This window comes from Podarcis muralis, chromosome 15 (genome assembly GCF_964188315.1).
Source record: "Podarcis muralis chromosome 15, rPodMur119.hap1.1, whole genome shotgun sequence".
Classification (NCBI taxonomy): Eukaryota; Metazoa; Chordata; class Lepidosauria; order Squamata; family Lacertidae; genus Podarcis; species Podarcis muralis.
Genome location: NC_135669.1, coordinates 42,392,141 through 42,414,853, shown reverse-complemented (window position 1 = coordinate 42,414,853; position 22,713 = coordinate 42,392,141). Strand labels below are relative to the sequence as shown.

Below are 22,713 nucleotides of genomic sequence, written 5' to 3'. Positions count from 1 at the left end.
CCGCATCCCTTTGCAGGAGACCATAGCTGTCAACTTTTTGATTTTCTTGCGAGGAATCCTATTCAGAATAAGGGAATTTCCCTTTAAAAAAGGGAAATGTTGACAGCTATGCAGGAGACAGTGATGGCTGCTAACTTGGATGTCTTTAAAAGAAGAATAGACAAATTCAAGGAAGAGAAGAAAGCTGTCAGTGGCTGCTGGTCATGACGACTGTTGTTCTGCAGAAGCAGCAGGGCTTCTAAATGCGAGTTGCTTGAAACTGCAGGAAGGGGGGAAAGAACTCTTGCGCTCAGATCCTTCTTGCAGCTCAGATGGGTGATGCAGATGAAATTTAAAGACCGATTAGCTAAATATGTTAAGATAACTTAATTGGAAAAGCTTGCAAAAAAAATAGATAGGCTTAGGATTTAAATATGTAAGGATAAGATGTTTAAAGCTACATTAGAAAGAATGAAAGATGTTAAGAGATCAGGTTAATTTTTTGAGAAAATTGATTTTGGAAAAATGATATATAATGAAATTCAACCAAGGGGATTTGAGGAAGTCACTTAATAATGTTACCCAGATTTAAACAGGATGTATGCATGTTTGTTTGTCTGTTTTGAATTTTTGAAAATTCATTTAAAAAATTGAGGAAGAAAAAACAGATGGGCGATGCGGGCCTGATCCAGCATGCTATTATTAATTTCCTTTTTTATTTCTTTCCCTTAGCTTTCAGGGAGAGTCGGAACACTCCCCCCCCCAGCCTCGTTCTCCGGAACATGTCTGGAATCCTGGGGAAAATGCGGAAGTTGGGGAGCTCCGACCTGGAGGATTCGGAATCGATGGACGACCACTTGGAAGGCGAGGAGTCGGGCGCATGCACACCCGGCAGCAACAGGTCGACCATGCACAGCATCTTCGCCAAGCGGGCGCGGTTTGGGATTGGGGACGGAGACAAGGACACGGCTCCCATGGATTCCTTCTACCAGATGGACCACATGGTGTCCAGCCCCATCCTGAAGTTCAGCCTCAGCTTGGAGCGAGGGAGGTGTGGCAACCACTCTCCAAAGTGAGTGGGTCCCCTGGGGGGGGGGCTTTGAGTTACGATTGGGGGTCTAAGATGCCCTGCCCTTAACACCACCCTCTGTAGAAAAACTAGGGAGGGAGAAGAACTCCAATTCGGTTCAGATTTCAAAATGAAGTTATATCATTCGCACTTTCCAAAATACAGTGGTACAGTGGTACCTCGGGTTACATATGCTTCAGGTTACAGACGCTTCAGGTTGCAGACTCCTCTAACCCAGAAATAGTAACGGGTTAAGAACTTTGCTTCAGGATGAGAACAGAAATCGAGGGAGGCCCATTAGCTAAAGTGGTGCTTCAGGGTAAGAACAGTTTCAGATTAAGAACGGACCTCCTGAACGAATTAAGTTCTTAACCTGAGGTACCACTGTACCTCGGGTTACAGACACTTCAGGTTACAGATTCTGCTAACCCAGAAATAGTACCTCGGGTTAAGTACTTTGCTTCAGGATGAGAACAGAAATCGCGCAGTGGTGGCGCAGCGGCAGCAGGAGGCCCCATTAGCTAAAGTGGTGTCTCAAGTTAAGAACAGTTTCAGGTTAAGAACGGACCTCCAGAACAAATTAAGTTCTTAACCCGAGGTACCACTGTAACATGTGAATTGAAGTGCACCAGCCGAGGAAGGGAGACCAGGAAGGTGGTGTTTGTTCCTGGCTGCCAGGATTCGACCTGATCTGTTTTTTCATAGCTCTATGCTGCTTTTCATTCGAAGGAATCCCAAAGCAGCTTGCAAACAAGCCTCGGTTGTCGAACGTAATCCGTACCAGAAGACCGTTCAGCTTCCAAAACGTTCAACAACCAAGCCACGGCTTCCGATTGGTTGCAAGAGCTTCTTGCACTTGGGTAGAAGCCAAGTCGGACGTTCGAGTTCTGAGGAACGTTCTGAAACCGGAGCATTTACTTCCCGGTTTTCAGCGTTCGGGGGCCGAAACTTTCGAAAACGGAGCCATTCGAGAGCCGAGGTTTGACTTTAGCATGATAGAACAGAATAGAACGCAGCATAAATAATACCAAATGATTTACAAATCATCTGTGAAACAGATATGCTACAAAACAATGTTAGCAACTTAAAAAACTGTATGATTGACAAATCAGCACTTATAAAGCAACATTGCCAACATGAACAAAATAGCAGCCAAAAAATAAACTAAGCCCTCTTAACTACGCATGTCAGCCAGTAGATATTCAGGCCCTCAATGCCTCTTTAACTGGCCCTGGTAAGGTAAAGGTAAAGGGACCCCTGACCATTAGGTCCAGTCGTGGCCGACTCTGGGGTTGCGGCGCTCATCTCGCTTTATTGGCCAAGGGAGCCGGCGTACAGCTTCTGGGTCATGTGGCCAGCATGACTAAGCTGCTTCTGGCTTAGTCCAGAGCAGCACACAGAAACGCCATTTACCTTCCCGCCTGAGTGGTACCTATTTATCTACTTGCACTTTGACGTGCTTTCAAACTGCTAGGTTGGCAGGAGCAGGGACTGAGCAACGGGAGCTCACCCCGTCGCAGGGATTTGAACCGCCGACCTTCTGATCGGCAAGTTCTAGGCTCTGTGGTTTAACCCACAGCGCCACCCGCGTCCCTACTGGCCCTGGTAGGGTTGCCCTGTTTCAAAAAGTGTAAATCTGGACACAAAAGTTGTTGAGCTTCCCCCCTGCCCCTGCACATAGAGAGAGGGAGGTGTGAGTGTGTGTCTAGAAACCAGCCATCCGGACAAAGGTAAAATTGGCATCATGTGCTGCTCTGCCCACCAAAGGCATGTGGCCCCTGGGAGGTTACCCAGAAGTGAATGTGGCCCTCAGGCTGTCATGGTGGTACATGTGGGGGGGGGGGGCGATATATTTGTGGCCTGAGCCATTGTTCTCCAGGAGGAGCCAGTAACCCACAGTCCTCCTTCCTCGTGGCAGACTTCTCCATCGCGGGGCTCGCCGAGGAGCCTCCATGGGCGTGCGCCCCGAGAAATCGTTCCGGATCTACGACCGAAGGAGGCTCTTTGACGCGGTGGCCCAGGGGGATCCGAGCGAGCTGGACGACCTGCTCACCTACCTCCTGGAGACCCTGAAAAACCTGACGGATGAGGAGTTCAAAGGTAAGCGGGGATCGTGCGCCATTGCTCCCTTCCGGGGTTTGGGACGCGAAAGCCATTTCTAGAGCGTGGAGGATATTTCCTTGGAAGGCACCGAGTAAGACATAGAGCAATGAGTGGGTGAGTGGGGGGAAGCTTGACTGGCCTGAGGGCCACATTTCCTCCCAAACAACCTTCCAGGGGCCACAGACCACACCCACACACCACCACCACCCATCTAGACAAGCATGAGGGATTGTCACAAATTTCCAGTTAAGGAAAGACACTCAAGGAAGGGGTGGAGCAGAGTCAATGAGGGGTGTGGCCTGAGCAGAGACCTGAGGGCCAGGTAGAGATGTATGGAGGGCCACATTTGGGACTCAGGTTCTCAGCTTCGGATTTACAGGCCTGGTTGACAGCTATAGGTAAAGGTACCCCTGCCCGTACGGGCCAGTCGTCTCCGACTCTAGGGTTGTGCGCCCATCTCACTTAAGAGGCCGGGGGCCAGCGCTGTCCGGAGACACTTCCCGGTCACGTGGCCAGCGTGACAAAGCTGCTCTGGTGAGCCGGCATCAGCGCAGCACACGGAGACGCCGTTTACCTTCCCGCTATAAAGCGGTACCTATTTATCTACTTGCACTTAGGGGTGCTTTCGAACTGCTAGGTGGGCAGGAGCTGGGACCGAAAGACGGGAGCTCACCCCGCCGCGGGGATTCGAACCGCCGACCATGCGATCGGCAAGTCCTAGGCACTGAGGTTTTACCCACAGCGCCACCCGCTGTGGGTTGACAGCTATATTTTCTATCTATTTTTTGCCTGGGCCTCTGCTGCCCAGTGCGGATTCCAGGATTTACACATATACACACAAAGGGGAAATCTTGGGCCTGGCATCCTCAGTGACCCCTTGAACGGGGAAGGACCTGCAAGCTAAGATTCTCTTAGGCTGCATCTGATCTCCTTGGGTACATTTTGCAGAGTGGCAACGTTAGCACTGTCATGGCAAGGGCGCCCTCTGCTGCTCTTGGGAGTCTTGGCACATGCCCTGTCTTGCCACATCTTGCCATCCTCTGGCGCCAGACCTGGAGACAAGTGCCCTCATTATGGACCTCCACTGCTTGCTCCCATTTTGCCTGGGTGTATAAATTTTGTGGTGGGGACGCGGGTGGCGCTGTGGGTTAAAGCCTCAGCGCCTAGGACTTGTCGATCGAAAGGTCGGCGGTTCGAATCCCCGCAGCGGGGTGCGCTCCCGTTGCTCGGTCCCAGCGCCTGCCAACCTAGCAGTTTGAAAGCACCCCCAGGTGCAAGTAGATAAATAGGGACCGCTTACTAGCGGGAAGGTAAACGGCGTTTCCGTGTGCGGCTCTGGCTCGCCAGAGTAGCTTCATCACGCTGGCCACGTGATCCGGAAGTGTCTGCGGACAGCGCTGGCCCCCGGCCTCTTGAGTGAGATGGGCGCACAACCCTAGAGTCTGTCAAGACTGGCCCGTACGGGCAGGGGTACCTTTACCTTTTTATAAATTTTGTGTGTTTCCTCCCCCAGAACCAGATACTGGGAAGACATGCTTGTTGAAAGCCATGCTGAACCTCCACAACGGCCGGAACGACACCATCCCTCTCCTGCTGGAGATTGCGGAGAAGACGGACAACCTGAAGGAGTTTGTGAATGCCGAGTACACAGACAGCTACTACAAGGGTAAGGCGTGTGCGATTGCCGTGGGTGGTGGGACGTGTATGGAGCTATTAATGGGGGGCAGAGGGTGAAGACCGACTTTCCAGCTCACGGTTCTGCCTCCTCTTCAGGCCAAACTGCGCTGCACATCGCCATCGAGAGACGAAACATGTACCTTGTGGACCTCCTGGTCAGGAACGGCGCCGACGTCCATGCGAAAGCCCACGGGGAGTTCTTCCAGAAAATCAGCGGCAGGCCCGGGTTTTATTTTGGTAGGCGCTGTCTTTGGAAGGGTCCTAGGTCTTGAGTTGGGTGGGGGCTGGCCGAGCCAGGAGGAGAGGCCGACAGAAGACCCCCAAGGTGGGACCCCGTGGGCTGGGAAGGTTTTTAGCCGGGTCAGGAGAGCCTGAGGAAGAGGATCCAAACATTAAAGCTTTGGGTAGAAACCACAACCTGAGCTCAAGTTCTCCACCTGGCAGGATCCAGGGCAGGATAGGTTTTTATGTGACTCTGATGTTCATGTGACTCTGATGGTCCATCGTTGTTCCCACCAGGTGAACTGCCGCTCTCTTTGGCTGCCTGCACGAACCAGCTCAACATCGTGAAGTACCTTCTCGATAACCCCTACCACCCGGCCAACATTGCCGCCCAGGATTCCATAGGCAACACCGTCCTCCACGCTTTGGTGGAGATCGCCGACAACACGGAGGACAACACCAAGTTTGTCACCAAGATGTACAACGACATCCTCATCCTGGGAGCCAGGCTCAACCCCACCCTCAAGCTGGAAGATATCGCCAACCGAAGGGGGCTGACACCGCTGACCCTGGCGGCCAAGACTGGGAAGATACAGGTAGGTTGTGTGAGCTGCTTGAAATGAACAGGCACACTCATTCCCACTGCGCAGCTTGGAAGTCATTTTGGACTCACAGCTGTCCATAGAGGCGTAGGTTAATTCTGTGTCCAGGGTAGCTGTCTACCAGCTCCATCTGGTACGCAGGCTGAGACCCTACCTGCCTGCGGACTGTCTCGCCAGAGTGGTGCATGCTCTAGTTTTCTCCCGCTTGGACTACTGCAATGCGCTCTACGTGGGGCTACCTTTGAAGGTGACCCGGAAACTACAACTAATCCAGAATGCGGCAGCTAGACTGGTGACTGGGAGCGGCCGCCAAGACCACATAACACCAGTCTTGAAAGAACTACATTGGCTCCCAGTATGTTTCTGAGCACAATACAAAGTGTTGGTGCTGACCTTGAAAGCCCTAAACGGCCTCAGCCCAGTAGACCTGAAGGAACGTCTCCACCCACATTGTTCAGCCCATACACTGAGGTCCGACTCCGAGGGCCTTCTGGAGGTTCCCTCACTGTGAGAAGTGAAGCTACAGGGAACTGGGCAGAGGGCCTTCTCGATAGTGGTGCCCGCCCTGTGGAACGCCCTCCCATTAGATGTCAAGGAAATAAACAACTATCTGACATCTGAAGACAGCCCTGTTTAGGGAAGTTTTTAATGTTTGATGTTTTATCGTGTTTTTAATATTCTACTGGGAGCCGCCCAGAGTGGCTGGGTTGAAACCCAGCCAGATGGGCAGGCTGTAAATAGTAAATTATTATTATTATTATTATTATTATTATTATTATTATTATTATTATTATTATTATTTGGCAACATCAACTAGCATTCCATCTGGAGATCAGAGCTAAATTGATTGTGTCAGTTGCACAGCATGGGAGGGGGGCTACCGGGGCAATTGCCCTGGGCACAAAAATGTTGAGGGGCATGCCTCTGCAGCTGCCGCCCTGAACGGATGTGCTCTCCGTCCCGTCTGCCTCACCTGGGCAGCACGCCAAGCAGGAGCTGGGAGAGGATGGGCCCTTGCATCTCCCCCCCCCCCACCCAGCAGGGGAGGCAGGGGGGCAGCGAGACTCATGGTGACGGCGCCGCCGCAGCCCCAAGAGGCATACACACACACACACCCGCTGCTCTGCAGCTCTGTCCAGCAGTAGCAGCACTGCATGGAGGTGTCAGGGGGCTTAATATTTGTCTTGGGGAGGTAAAATACTGATCTTGCCCTGGCCTCTGGCAACTCATGCTATGCCACTGATTTTGCGACTCATTTTGCAGCGTCTGTGGCTCGAAACTCACAGTGCACTCAAGCCAGCCACTGTTCTTTCCGTCTGGGCTCCTGCGTCTACAGAATGGTGCTAATAGCATAGTAAAGGTAACGGTAAAAGGACCCCTGACCATTAGGTCCAGTCGTGGCCGACTCTGGGGTTGCAGCGCTCATCTCGCTTTATTGGCCGAGGGAGCCGGCGTACAGCTTCCAGGTCATGCGGCCAGCATGACTAAGCCGCTTCTGGCGAACCAGAGCAGCGCACGGAAATGCCGTTTACCTTCCCGCCTATTTACCTCCTATTTATCTACTTGCACTTTGACGTGCTTTTGAACTGCTAGGTGGGCAGGAGCAGGGACTGAGCAACGGGAGCTCACCCTGTCGCAGGGATTCGAACCGCCGACCTTCTGATTGGCAAGTCCTAGGCTCTGTGGTTTAACCCACAGCGCCACCCGCGTCCTAATAGCATAGTAGTTATTAGCCCCGCCTTGTTGTTGCAAGGCAGAGATGCCCAAGCTTCCGTTGGCATACGTTTTCTGACTGAAAGCATTCCATTCTAGTTCTCAAAAATAGTTTGGTTTTTTTTAAAAGCTACATAAAAACAACAGCCCCGGTAGTACTCAACCCTGAGGGAGGTCACTGTTTGGTTTCGAAGGAGGCATATGAGGAACCGTGACTCAGGAAGGGATGCAGCCGTCGCCTGAGAGTGCGGCACCTCTGAGTCAAGAGTGACAGAATGATCTGATTCCAGGGAGAAACAGTAAATCATACAGAGAGGCAACAGGAAGTCTCCTGTCCCCAGTCAGCACTTGGGATTCACAGGAAGTCTTTAATTCTGTCGCTTTTAATTCCTGGGAATCAAACCCAGGACAATTCCAGCAGAAACACTCACAAAGACCCTGCGTCAACAGGTGAGCTGTGATTCCTCCGCATTGCAAGGATATGGACTAGATGATTCACGGGCTCCTTCCAGCTTCAAAATTCTATGATTTTAAAATCATAAGGGGGGAAAATCCCTAAAAGAAAGGAGCCGGGGAAAGACGTAGGACTTACCATATGGGGAGATTTGTGTTCTGAATTCAGCTTGCATTTGTTATCTCTCAAACCTTGGCGGACCAAATCAAGCTTCTCTTGCAAAGCTTAAAAAGGAAAGGAAAGGTTACCACATCTGGGCCACTTTAGTTTAGAGAAAAGGCAAGTAAGAGGAGATAAGGTGGAAGTGTATAAAATTATCAGCAGAGTGGAGAAAGCAGATAGAGAAAAGTTCTTCTCCCTCTCTCGCAATAGTAGGACTTAGCAGGGCTGTCCCATGAAACTGAGTGTTGAAATATTCAGGACAGAGAAAAAAAGTGCTTCTTCACATAGGTAAAGGTAAAGGTAAAGGGACCCCTGACCATTAGGTCCAGTCATGGCCGACTCTGGGGTTGCAGCGCTCGCTTTACTGGCCGAGGGAGCCGGGGTACAGCTTCCGGGTCATGTGGCCAGCATGACTGAGCCACTTCTGGCAAACCAGAGCAGCGCACGGAAACGCCGTTTACCTTCCCACTGGAGCGGTACCTATTTATCTACTTGCACTTTGACGTGCTTTTGAACTGCTAGGTGGGCAGGAGCTGGGACTGAACAACGGCAGCTCAGCCCGTCGCGGGGATTCGAACCACCAACCTTCTGATCGGCAAGTCCTAGGCTCTGTGGTTAACCCACAGTGCCACCCACGTCCTGCTTCTTCACATAGAGCATAGCTAAACTATGACTTTAAAAGAGGACGAGGCACGGAGGACAAGGGTGCCGGTGGCTACTGGTCACAGTAGCCATGTTCTCCCTCCGCAGTCTGCCTCTCAATTTCTGTTCCTGAGAATCACAAGTGGGAAGAAGAGTTACTGCTGCACCAGGTCCTGCTTGCAGGCATCCCATAATGACCACTGTGAGAACAGGATGCCGGGCCAGATGGGCCCTCTAGATGGGGCTGACCCTGTGGGTCTTTTCCTTGTGTTCTCATGGCTAGGTCTTTGCGTACATCCTCAGAAGGGAGATCAAGGAGCCCGAGTGTCGCCACCTGTCCCGGAAGTTCACGGAATGGGCGTATGGGCCGGTTCACTCGTCACTCTACGACCTGTCCAGCATCGACACCTGCGAGAAGAACTCGGTCCTGGAGATCATCGCTTACAGCAGTGAGACGCCGGTATGTCTGAGGCCTGATTCCCTGGCCTCCAGTGCCACAGCTTACAGGCTTCTTTGACGGCCCTCAGTGAGGTCAGGTTTAGGGATGGGCCAATCTGCCACAGTCCGTTTCCACATGTCCACATCAGTTTGCAATATATATATATTTTAAAATACCCTAATGAACATTTGTCATCATCAGGGCGAGTTCCTCCTAACGTACTCAATGACCCTTGGGGTCCCTTCCAACCCTACAATTCTATCCAACTTAGCTTAATTTTTTTTGCAACGCATTTTGGTATCTTATTTTCACATACAGTGGTACCTCGGGTTAAGTACTTAATTTGTTCCGGAGGTCCGTTCTTAACCTGAAACTGTTCTTAACCTGAAGAACCACTTTAGCCAATGGGGCCTCCCACTGCCGCTGCGCCGCTGGAGCCCGATTTCTGTTCTCATCCTGAAGCAAAGTTCTTAACCTGAAGCACTATTTCTTGGTTAGCGGAGTCTGTAACCTGAAGCGTATGTAACCTGAGGTACCACTGTATGCATCTATAGAATGTACGCTTTACCCAGGTATAAGCATTGCTCGGCTGGAGAACTGCTTTGCAAAATCAGCCGTTTTTATTTTTGATCGCAGTCCTTTTGCCCTTTTAATTTCCACTCTGCCCTTGGTTTTCTTCCGGCGGGGAGACTGGTCCATTAAAGTGCAACGGGGGCAGCTAGCCCCCACCTGCCCGCCATCTGACTTACAACCAGCCTAGTGGGTAGCACTCCCTTTCATTGGCTCTGGCGCCACCTGCTCTTGGCCTCCCCGCCTCCCACCCAACCCGTCTGCTTTATTTCCCATTTCCAGAACCGACACGAGATGTTGCTGGTGGAGCCTCTCAACCAGCTCCTGCAGGACAAGTGGGACCGATTCGTCAAGCACCTCTTCTACTTCAACTTCTTCATTTACGCTGCCCACATCGTCATCCTCACCGTCGCCGCCTATTACAGGCCAACGAAAAAGCACGGGGAGGTGGTTTAACTTTGAGATTCTTGGGTTTCTAGCTCTCTCTTTTTCATACCATCCCTTATGGAGGGGGTTTCTATGCCTTTTTGCTCCTGGAGTTTGCGTCACCTGCTGAAATTCTTCCTGACATGGAGCTGTGAAATGCCCCAGGGGTCAGGTTAGGTGGGAACAGGTGTGTGTGGGGCACTCTCCCCTTTTAAGGATTTCCCCTCAAGATCTTATATCCTTCTGAGAGTGGCCCCTGCCAGAAAAATAGCCCAATGATTACTGTGCAGCGCTGACTGATTTGGTGGTGGTGGTGGGGAGCTGAGAGACAGAATGGAATGGAGTACCTGGGAAAGGGTGGGGCAGGCAGACAGGCAGCGTGGCCAAGAGACCCTGTTTGACCATTTTCCTGCATTTTTCTACTTCAAAAGGAATAGCACACATGCCACCACCAAATCAGCGCTGCACAGTAATCATTGGGCTATTTTTCAGGTGGGGGCCACTCTCCCCTTTTAAGGATTTCCCCTCAAGATCTTATATCCTTCTGAAACCTTGCATGAGTTCCCTCAAGCCTCCTGATACAGGATAACAAGTCTTGTGCCAGGTCGCTAGAAGAAGAAGAAGAAGAGTTTGGATTTGATCTCCCGCTTTATCACTACCCGAAGGAGTCTCAAAGCTGCTAACAATCTCCTTTCCCCTCCTTCCCCCACAACAAACACTCTGTGAGGTGAGTGAGGCTGAGAGACTTCAGAGAAGTGTGACTGGTCCAAGGTCACCCAGCAGCTGCATGTGGAGGAGCGGGGAAGCGAACTCAGTTCACCAGATTACGAGTCCACCGCTCTTAACCACTACACCACACTGGCTCTCTAGTCTCGTGGTGTAGGCAGGGATGAGCTATCTTGCTTTGGCATTGCTCCTTAAGCCAGACTTGGTGCCCTCCAGATAAGACCCTCACCATCCTCAGAGTTGGGGAAGTCTACTTGAAGCACTACGCATATTTAACGTCTCCTAAAACAATGCAGTAATTCAGTAGCATGATCCTATGCGAGTTATCTTGGGAATGAATATGTATCAGTGGGACATACACCTGGCTTAGTGGTCCTTACTCATTACAGCCTACAGTTATTATACTACAGGACAGGGACGGGGAGAGGCTATACTCAGGCTCAGGAGCCTGATCAGTTATCCTACCCCAGCAAACATTTCTCCCCCTCTCTAAAGATCTCCCCCATTTTTGCATTTAAATATAAATAAAAATGGGGTGGGCAGAGAAGTGGTTAAACCTCTCTGCTCTGCCTTGGGCTCTGTTGGGGTTGCAAACCACACACACACACACACACACACACACACACACACACTCATCAGATCACTTATTTTATTAGCAAGGAGAGGGCAGCGGCTCCCTCTCCTGAGCTGATATGCACAGATCAGCCAAGGAAGGCGGGATGGTTGTGTCCTTTGTGAGTCCTGTACGTCCAGTGAGCGTGGGAGAGTGTGGGGTGACCACAGTCACTGCTGGCGTTTCACCTCTAGAGGGCTGGCCAAGGGCAAATGTGCCTACTTCCCCACCACCACCAAAATTAGCCACTCCTGTTACAACACACTCACATAGCTGTCAACTTACAGATTTGAAAATAGGGGACCAGCAGCCTCGAAAATAAGGGATCGGCAGCCCAAATAAGGGATTTTGCTTAGCTTATGAGTTCCATTGGGCCTTCCCCGCCTGAGAGGGAGGGAGAGAGACTCTCGCCCACACCACCTATGAGCCCGGCATGAGGCGGTTGCGTAGCCGCGGCAGCCACTGAAGTGCCACCCTTCTGCGTCCCTCCCCATCCCCTCCTCTTCCTCCTCCCTCAGGCCGCCTCCTCAGCAGCCGCTGCCGCCTCCGGCTTCCCCTGGCAGCACGGTGGAAGTCTCGCAAGAGAGGGGCTGCCTGCCTGCCCACCGCCACCTGGCTCCTCACGACGTGCCCCTGAGGGGGGAAAGGGAGAGACGGAGACGCGGCGCACGCTCTCTCGAGGCGGAGGACCCTGAGCCGCTTCTTCCCTCCCGAGCCGGGCGAGCATGAAACCCGGGAAATTTAAGGGACATCATCAATGCGGGACAGCAGCGGGACACAGCGCTGGGATAAGGGAGTTTCCTGCCAAATAAGGGACAGTTGACAGCTATGCACTCATTCCTAGTTCACAGCCGGGCTCTGAGTTTTGACTCTCTAAAGTTGCACCCTTCTCGTCCACAGCCCCCGTTCGCCTTTAATTACACGACCAACGAGTATTTCCGAGTCACCGGGGAGATCCTGAGTGTGTTGGGGGGTGCCTATTTCTTCTTCAGAGGGGTAAGAACTTCACCAGAGTCTCTTATGGGTGGGCAAAGGGCTTAGGTCCCGGGGGAACATACGCATTATTTTAGCTTGTGCCATGGGGCCACCCCCTCTGGTCACTGCTCTCTCCCCTCTCCCTGATCTGCCGCTCTGCACTGAGAAACAGAAATGGAGAAAGTGCTCACACACAAACGCACAAATGCTTCCCTTTCCCAGGGAATCTGGGTAAAGGTCAGATCCTGATTAATCTGAGCCTTTGAAATCCCATAGAACTGGAAAAGGAAGTGGAAAAGAGCAACTTCCTCCCTTGGTTCTAGGGCAGCGCAACTGGTTCTGCCGCACTAGGAGCTGAGCCCAGGGGGGTAGCACTCCTATTTGTCCATATTGTACACAAACTATATCTGTGGCTTGTGGTTCTATATTCAGCCATGGGAGAGCATTCCACAGACAGGGAGCCACTGCAGAGAAGGCCCCGTTCTCATGTTAGTCTAAGGCCATTAAATGAGTTTCATGGCTAAGGCTCCAATCCCAATCTACTGGGAAGACAGTGTATCATTTCTCTGGATAAATTTATTGTCCTTTATCATTCGACAATACATTAGGAAGGGAGTGTGGCTCACTGGTAGTGCACATCCTTTGCATGCTGTCTGGGTTAGGGTAGGTAATTTTATTGTGTATCTGCGTGAGGGGCGGTGGCGGTAAAAGGCTTTATGGGTTTTTGTTGGACTGAAGCCCTTTTTACACCAACCTCTATTTATTCTCCTGCCTTTTTTTCCAGATCAAGTATTTTAAGCAGAGACAGCCATCCCTGAAAGCAATCTTTACGAACAGCTACAGTGAACTTCTCTTGTAAGTGTGATATAACCAGCCTTATATAACCAACATGCTTAAGTCTAATTAACACATGAAGGGGTTAATTCCATAGAGTAAGCTGTCCTGTCAGATTTAGCATTGTCCCTCACCTTGAGAATAACGAGGTAACTAAGCCTTTCTTCTCTTCCCAATCTACCTGAGAAGCTTAGCATGTTAAAAGGTTTTGAGGTGGTTGCTGCAGCTCAGACCACATGGCTCTTACAAGCCTCTCTTAAGTTTCCATGCAAATAATTTGGGAACTTTCACCACTTGGCCAAGTTTTATCTGCCTATGAAACTTTTCTGACGTATGGAAAACAGCATGAAGCTGACCTTTGAAGGGTTTGTAAGTAAACCAGTTTTTAACTTACGGTACCAAACATATGGTCTTTTCCTATGCTGGGGGCAGTTTGGGAACTCTCAATGACATATTAGTAAAGGTCTAACAGATTCTATTTCCACACTTTACTTTGCTGCATGTTTTGGGATTTTAAATCTCTGCTGGGATTCACTTACCAAAGAGCACGTGGAACTTGGCATCCAGGGAATTCTCATTTCTTTCTGCCAGTTTTTCCTTGAACCAACAGTAGACATCCCTTTTACGTGTTTTGAAGTGAGTGGTAGTGTGGTGTAGTGGTTAGACCAGGGATCAAATCTCCCATGCAGCCAGGAAGCTTGACTCCTTCTGTTTCCCACTCAGCTTCATCCACTCTGTCCTGATCCTGGGCTCAGCTATCCTGTACTTCAGCAAGCAAGAACTCTATGTCATCCTCATGGTCTTCGCCTTGGCCCTGGGCTGGACCAACCTGCTCTATTACACTCGTGGCTTCCAGCAGATGGGGATTTACTCAGTCATGCTGGAGAAGGTCAGTCTGGGATAAAAGGGGCAATGGGTAGCAGAGGCTAGTCCCTTGGGGCGAAGGGTTCACTGCTCCACCAACCTGAGCTCACCCTCATCCAGTTGGGTCCTGGTTCTCTCTTCCCTCCCACCCCTCCACTTCTTTTTTGCAGATGATGCTGAGAGACCTGTGTCGTTTCATCGTAGTCTACCTCCTTTTCCATTTGGGCTTTTCGACAGGTAACAGAGTGACTGTTTTGGATTCTTTTTGGTGGGGTTGGAGAGAGGACGAAAGCAAACACCTACAGACGTGTGCTGGTGCTGCAAAAGCTGGGTGGGTTAGTTCAGAGATGGGGGAGAAACAGGCTTGGGATCTGCCTGTTTGCAAAAAGATCAGCAAGGCTTTTCCAGTTCCCGATTTCCCCAGAGACCGAGGTGACATTTGCACTGTTCTCAGAACATCCCAGTCACCAAGGAGAAATGGCTGATGTCCCCAGAGAGAGCAGCCTCCCACATTCCATGCACCAAACAGTGAAATATGCCCAATTAAATAAATAAGTAGTTTCTGTGTATCTTTTAATAAATACTGTGTGTGTGTGTGTGTTTTCAGTGATCTTCCCTCACCACCAACACTACTGGGGTTGGATATAGCCAAATTTGTCCATTTATCATTCTTTTCACTCTTCAGTTCACTTCTTCACATTTCCCATCAGTTTGCAATTATTATTTTAAAATCAGTGCAGATTTCTCCTGATACGCAATCCTTTTTAAAAACTACGGTATATATTTTTCTTTCTTTTTCCCCCCTCTCTCTTTTCTCCCTCTCCTTTCTTTTCCTCCCCCCCTTTTTTTCTTCTTTTTGCTCTTGTTCCTGTTTAGATTACATTTTTAAAGTATTTACCGTATTTTTCGCTCTCTAAGACGCACCAGACCACAAGACGCACCTAGTTTTTGGAGGAGGAAAGCAAGAAAAAAAATATTCTGAATCTCAGAAGCCAGAACAGCAAGAGGGATCGCTGCGCAGCGAAAGCAGCAATCCCTCTTGCTGATCTGGCTTCTGGGATAGCTGCGCAGCCTGCATTCGCTCCATAAGACGCACACACATTTCCCCTTACTTTTTAGGAGGGAAAAAGTGAGTCTTATAGAGCAAAAAATACGGTATTTTATTCTGGTGCATTATAAAAATATACTTTGTAATGGGCATGAACTTTTGCATATCTTTAGATAAGTATCAATAAAAATAGATATTAAAAAAACCCACTTAATACACAATTTGTATATGCAGTTTTTGCCTAATTATACTTTTTGGCTTTTTGCAAAGCAATTCCCACCCTACCTAATCTAATTCCTTTTCACTAATACATGTGTTTTTATGCCCGCTTCTACCCCAGTAAGTGTGATTTTGAACACAATGCTTTGCTGAAGAACTGCATTGCAAGGGACGATTCTGAAGGCCGGTTGCATTGCAGATGGCGAATTGCTTTGCAAAAGGTAGATTAAGTACTTTTGCCTTGGAATGTGAACTGAATTGGGTTACTTCCTCGTTCCCTAGCTGTCGTGACCCTCATTGAGGACGACGATGAGCTGCTGGCACAGAACCAAACTCACAGTACCTGTCAATCAAAGTGCCGCCCCTCCTACAACAACTTCTACTCTACCTGCCTAGAACTTTTCAAGTTCACGATTGGGATGGGAGATTTGGAGTTCACAGACAGTTACCACTTCAGGTTTGCCTCCCCGCTCCCCTTTACTTTTAACGCATGTCAACTATTTTGTTCTGACATTTTCAGACTTATGTGAACAGTTCTGGCCACCTCGTCTCAGACAGGATATTGTAGAGACATAATAATAATAATAATAATAATAATAATAATAATAATAATAATAATAAATTATTTATATTCCGCCCTCCCCAGCCGAAGCCAGGCTCAGAGCTGCTAACAACAATAAAAGTAACACAGCATTCTAAAATCAATTCATTCTAAAATCAGTTCAAAATCAAATTAATGGCAACCATTGGGCTAGAGTTTTGTGAGTCAAGGAGTTCAAAATCAAATTAATGGCAACCATTGGGCTAGAGTTTTGTGAGTCAAGGAGGGGGTCAGGCTGTGCCCTGGCCAAAGGCCTGGTGGAACAGCTCTGTCTTGCAGGCCCTGCGGAAAGATGTCAAGTCCCACAGGGCCCTAGTCTCTTGTGACAGAGCTTTCCACCAAGTCGGGGCCACAGCCGACAAAGCCCTGGCTCTGGTTGAGGCCAGCCTAACCTCTCTGTGGCCCAGGACCTCCAATATGTTTTTGTTTGAAGACCGTAAGGTCCTCCGTGGGACATACCAGGAGAGGCGGTCCCGTAGGTACAAGGATCCTAGGCTGTATGGTGCTTTAAAAGTTAAAACCAGCACCTTAAACCCGACCCTGTACTTCACCAGGAGCCAGTGCAGCTGGTATAGCACCGGGTGAACGTGATCCTGCGGCAAGGACCCCGTAAGGAGTCTCGCCACGGCATTCTGCACCCGCTGGAGTTTCTGGGTCAGTCTCAAGGGCAGCCCCACGTAGAGCGAGTTAGAATAATCAGGTCTGGAGGTGACCGTCGCCTGGATCACAGTGGCTAGGTCAGGGCGAGTGAGGCTGCTTAGCTTGGCGGAGTTGAAAAGGTTCGATCGAGATGGTCAAGGGAGTGGAGCAAACTCCCCTTTGGAGAAAAGGTTGCAGAGTTTGGGACTTTTTAGTTTAGAGAAAAGGGGCGTCCAGTGAAGCTGAATGCTGGAAGATTCAGGAGAGATAAAAGGAAGCACTTTTTCACACAGTGCAGAGTGAAATTATGGAACTCGCTCCCCGAGAAGCAGGGATGCCCACCAACCTGTAGGCTTTGAAAGAGGATTAGACAAATTCATGGAGGAGAGACTATCGATGGCTACTAGCCATGAAGGCTCTTTTCTTCCTCCACAGCTGAAGGCATCAATGCTTCTGAATGCCCTTGGCTGGAAACCACAGGAGGGGAGAGGGCTGCTCTTGTGTTCGAATCCTGCCTGCTAGGTTCCCCACAGACACCTGTTTGGCCACTCTAAGAACAAGATGCTGAACTGGCTAGGCCATGGGCTGATCCAGCAGGCTCTTCTTATGTTCTAATAAGAATGTGTGCAATTACAAAAAGTTAATATAAATCATTAAAACCTGGGGGGAAATCTCCCAAGAGAGTAAATGCATCCTTAATTGTTCAGAGGCGGTGGCGCAGGAGAGGGCATTCTCTGTGGCAGCCCCTAAGCTGCATAACTCCCTCTCCACATACGAGCATCCAGCATTTGACACTTGAGAGATGTGTTTCAGGATCCAACCTATTCCTGTGGTTGTAATTTGTTTTTTTAATGTTTTTAATACTGAATTTTAAATTGTTGTAAGCTGCCCTGGGACCCGCTGGTGAAGGGCACATCAGAGTCGTTGTAGTAGTAGCAATAGTAATTAATATAACCAATTTATTTGCCTCAGTTGCCCCAAATTGTAAAGAATAACTACTGAAGTTATAGGGAACTCTTACAATTTTTAATACAGTGGTACCTCGGGTTAAGAACTTAATTTGTTCCGGAGGTCCGTTCTTAACCTGAAACTGTTCTTAACCTGAGGTACCACTTTAGCTAATGGTGCCTCCCGCCGCCGCCGCACAATTTCTGTTCTCATCCTGAGGTAAAGTTCTTAACCCGAGGTACTATTTCTGGGTTAGCGGAGTCTGTAACCTGAAGCATCTGTAACCTGAAGCGTCTGTAACCCGAGGTACCACTGTAATTAAGAGTGCTGTTCCTATTTTCATATACACCCTAAATCACCATCAGTTCCTTTTCATCAGTTCAACCAAATTACAAACTATGGACATCAAACCTTTACCTTACAGGAGATCATTGTGATTTATAAGTTTAAAATGTGCTGTTCTGAACTCCCTCCCTCCCTCTCTCTCTCTCTCTCTCTCTCTCTTATGGACCTGTTTGCCCAGCACATTCACACCGTTACCTGTATTTCCTAATTTTGCCGTTAGTTTCACTACCTTTAGTTCCCCACGCTTCAGGTCAGTCTTCATCATCCTGCTGGTGACTTACGTCATAGTCACGTACATCCTCCTCCTCAACATGCTCATCGCCCTGATGGGAGAAACGGTCAACAAGATTTCTCAGGAGAGCAAAAGCATTTGGAAGCTTCAGGTGAGTTTGGCTTCTGATCAGCGTCTCGGCCTCGGTGTGTCTGTGATTTTTGGGGTCTTAGATATATGGTAATGTTCATAACCGCACGTACATAGATCAGCACAGGAAGACCAACCTGAAGCCATTTTGATTCCTAAACTGAGCAAACGTTTTCTCTGCAAGGTCAAAGTGGGAAACCTCCCCATTGTCTTTTCCTTCACAAATCCTGTCTTAAGGGTATGTCTGTGTTTGAATAGGGTGTGAGCCTGTGACCTGGCCCACGAACTAAGTATTTATCACTACAAAAGACTGGCCAGGCTTCCCAGGCAATCCAATCAAGTAACCTGCCAGACAGGAGATAAACAACAACAGGAGAAAAACAATATTCAAATGTTCTGTTTTAGACCGCCTTTTCTGTGATGTAGGTGTGATGTATCTGAGGGGTGGTCTTAGGTTACACCCCTTCTGTGATGTATGCATGATGTTTCTGGGGGTGGTCTTGATCTACAGGGTGGCAATTTCAAAAGTCTTTATAAGGCCTTGCGCGCCATTTTTCTGGGTCCCTCCTCCTCTCTTGCAGGTGAGGGGAGCACCCTGTTGCAACAGATCAGTAAAGATCAGGCTTACGAGCTGCTTTGCTTCTCAGTATTCTCTGGTTGGCCTTTGTTATTCTCTCCTACCAATAGGGAACCTATGTAAGGACTCTATATGGCCTCTTGGATACCCTATAAGGGGGAAAGGGCAATTTTTGTTTACAACATGTCTTTGCTGAGTGAATTCAGCCAGCTCTGGGTTAGGGTCGGGAGGCTCTGGAAAACGCAGGAATTAAGAGTCTCAGGTTCTACCAACTGATATATATATTTATATATTTCCACCCAGAGAGCCATCACCATCTTGAACATCGAGAACAGCTATTGGAACTGCATTGTCAACTCCTTCCGATCTGGGAAACAAGTTCTGGTGGGGACTACTCCGGACGGGAAAAACGATTACCGTTGGTGCTTTAGGTAATTCTGGTTCCCCTCTCTGTACGTCTTGGGATGACAAGGAAATAGAGGCTGTCGGGCCAAACCAAAACATCCCACCCACCACCCGCCAATTCTGTGGTCCCATTCTCAGGCTGCAAAATTGTGGCCATGGACAGGTGTGAACATTTGAAGCTTTTCAGGGACTGGGTGTGTGGAAGTTGCCAGCCCTCCTCACAGCTCTGGTCAGCTGGCAAGTCACCCTTTTGTATCCCCCAGAATTCCCTGCTTGCTTGAGATACTTGGAGTCACGTGTTTACACTGTTCTGGGTTGTAGCAATCTGTTAGGTAATGGTAACAGGAAGTGACTGTGTAGCAGTAAATTTTGAAGTACAAGAGCTCATCTTGAGAGACATATCCTGCATAGCTACATCCTCAAGGAGGTTCTGTTGCCAGCCTCTCTCCAAACAGCATAAAAAAAAAATGCAGGCAGCTGTGTTATTTGTGTATTTACACACAGATAGCCAAAAAGTGTATAGTGCATTTGCCTGACATGGTACCCAACTGATTTGGACCAGCATCACAACAATCCTAGTTTCCTGGGAGCAAATGCCCTTGTAAAACACATTTGCACTTCAACAAAAGATCTTCCGCCAGCTGAGATGCAACGCTTAGCCTTTATTAGAAAGCCAAACATGTCAACCACTAGCATGAAGCAGGGACTCCATGAAAGGAAAGGAAAGCTGTATCCAGCCTCAGCCCGAGCACATCTGAAGGCAGCCCTGTTTAGGGAAGTTTTTAATGACTGATGTTTTGATGTATTTTTAATCTTTTGTTGGAAGCCGCCCACAGTGGCTGGGGAGACCCAGCTGGATGGGCAGGGTAGAAATAATAATAATAATAATAATAATAATAATAATAATAATAATAATAATAAATTATTTTCCTCATTCCCTGGTTTCTGCCATGCTCATCCTTCCCAAAGAAACTTGAATAATAATAATAATAATTTATGATTTGTACCCCGCCCATCTGGCTGGGTTTCCCCAGCCACTCTGGGCGGCTTCCAACAAAGATGAAAGATACACTAAAATGTCACATATTAAAAACTTCCCTGAACAGGGCTGCCTTCAGATGTCTTCTGAATGTCAGGTAGATGTTTATCGCTTTGACATCTGGTGGGAGGGCGTTCCACAGGGCGGGTGCCACCACTGAGAAGGCCCTCTGCCTGGTTCCCTGTAACTTGGCCTCTCGCAGGGAGGGAACCGCCAGAAGGCCCTCGGTGCTGGACCTCAGTGTCTGGGCAAAACGATGGGGGAGGAGACGCTCCTTCAGATATACTGGGCCTTTGAGGCCGTTTAGGGCTTTAAAGGTCAGCACCAGCACTTTGAATTGTGCTCGGAAACGTACTGGGAGCCAATGCAGGTCTTTCAAGACCGGTGTTATATGGTCTCGGCGGCCGCTCCCAGTCACCAGTCTAGCTGCCGCATTCTGGATTAGTTGTAGTTTCCGAGTCACCTTCAAAGGTAGCCCCACATAGAGCGCATTGCAGTAGTCCAAGCGGGAGATAACCAGAGCATGTACCACTCTGGCGAGACAGTCTGCAGGCAGATAGGGTCTCAGCCTGCGTACCAGATGGAGCTGGTAAACAGCTGCCCTGGATACAGATTTGACCTGTGCCTCCATGGACAGCTGTGAGTCCAAAACTTGAAAGCCTTGTTGTCACCCCATTCCTCATTGCCGTATCATGGAAGGTCCGTTAGTTCCCCCGGTGGATGATGTAATTGCTCATGTTCTGTCAAAAAGAGAAGTAGCAGCCTCGGAGCTGGGCTGCCCCCCACATTCCCTCCCCAACTGCGTTGCTGCTAGGGGGAGACCTGACCACGTTTGCTTCTCCTGAACAGAGTGGATGAGGTGAACTGGTCCACATGGAACACCAATCTGGGCATCATCAACGAAGACCCTGGTGGATACAGTGAGGAGCTGAAACGGAACCTGAGCTTTTCTTTCAAATATGGGAGAGGTGAGGAAATATATTCCTTGTGACTGGGCGGTGGGAGCCTTTTGCAAACAGTTCATTTTTTCAGAGTGAATGAAGCCCAGGTGTTACCCAGTTGATGTTCTCTGTGGTGGGGGGATCCCAAGGAACTACCTGGTGTGGACTGAGCATGCTCAGTGTGCACAGAATGCTGGTCGTGGGAGGGACAGAAAACTATGTGGAGTGGGGGGGGGGGAGAGAGAATGGAATGGAGTCTCCTAGAGAAGGGTATGGCTGGCAGAAACTAGTAAACAGGGGTGCTGTACACTGCTTTTTATTGTTGGTCTTGTGGGGGGGGATGGAGAGAAAGGCTATTGGTGCGAGTAGGGGGGAAGGATATATAGGTAGGTATCTCTGCCAGGAAAACTGGGAGCTAAGAGTTGGAGCCGGAGAAACTGTGTGCTGTTCATATGTTGTTCTTTTTAAATGCCACTGCCAGCTGCACTGAGCTCAGCCACGTTTCTGGAAAATCGGCGCGCAAGTGTCAAATCGAAACAAAAGCCAATCCCCGTGTCAGTTTCAGGGAAAAACTGGAAGACCTTGGTCCCGATCCGGAGAGATGGAAAACGAGAAGGGTCGCTCAAGCCCATTTCGGAAGACGGCGCGGATTCAGAAGAGCAAGGCCCCCGGAAGAAATCTCTCCCCAAGTTTGTCCACTTTTTTTGGTCTCTCGTCATCTTCTGCAAGATGTTTAATTCTAGAAACGAGGAAATTGGATGTGGGCAAAACATGCCTTTTTAATCGTTAGACGGATACAGGCAAACAGTGGGCCAAATACCTTTTCCCCATGGGGCCTGATTTTGGGACAACAGGTTGCTGGTTGCTGAATACAATACCCCTAAACATTTTTTTAAAAATTGCAAGCTGAGTCTCCTAATATATTTAGGGTAGAGATGGGGAACCTCCACCAGGGTCCAAATATGGCCTCCCATGCCTCTCTATCTGAACTTTAAAAATGAGAAACTGGGAGAAACTGAGGATTTGTGCCCCACCTTCCTGGCTAGGATCCTTCTCTGCGTGAGACCCTAGAGTCATAGAACTGTAGAGTTAGGAGGGACCCCAAGGGGTCATCTAGTCCAACCCCCTGCCATGCAGGAAACTTGGAGGGCTGCTGCCAGCCAGTGTAGGCAATACTGAGTTAAGGTGGATGAATCTATCAGTTGTGGTTTATCTCCGTTTCTCGTTTTCCCCGTCTCAAGTTCAATTAAGCTCCCTGTGTTCAGGTGGATTTAAATGGCACGTTAAAAATTTATACTTATTTTGATCCTGGGTGGGGGTAGAGGGCGTGGAGGGGAACCCCTTAAAATTATTCTAATTGTACACTTCTGTTTGTTTCATTTACAGCCCTGTCTTATGATTTTGGGAAGCTGCTGAATCAGTGGAAGAATCTCCCCCCAAACCTTCTGTTATGTTGTGGCAAAAAGTGTTTCTGTGTGTGTGTGTGTGTGTGTGTGTGTGTGTGTGTGTGTGTGAGAGAG

General features: G+C 49.2%; 1 protein-coding gene across 1 annotated transcript; it reads left to right on the top strand.

The window, feature by feature from the left end:
- The first annotated feature begins 725 nt into the window (after nt 1-725).
- TRPV1 (transient receptor potential cation channel subfamily V member 1) lies at nt 726-21,976 on the top strand. The gene is made up of 17 exons (XM_028708530.2): nt 726-1,051; nt 1,593-1,603; nt 2,993-3,148; nt 4,665-4,817; nt 4,925-5,065; nt 5,348-5,646; nt 8,907-9,083; nt 9,915-10,079; nt 12,298-12,393; nt 13,157-13,227; nt 13,930-14,095; nt 14,241-14,307; nt 15,620-15,794; nt 18,121-18,253; nt 19,112-19,239; nt 21,102-21,220; nt 21,753-21,976. The coding sequence occupies exons 1-17, from the start codon at nt 762-764 to the stop codon at nt 21,974-21,976; spliced, it is 2,571 nt and encodes an 856-aa protein (XP_028564363.2). The 5' UTR covers nt 726-761.
- The last annotated feature ends 737 nt before the right edge of the window (nt 21,977-22,713 follow it).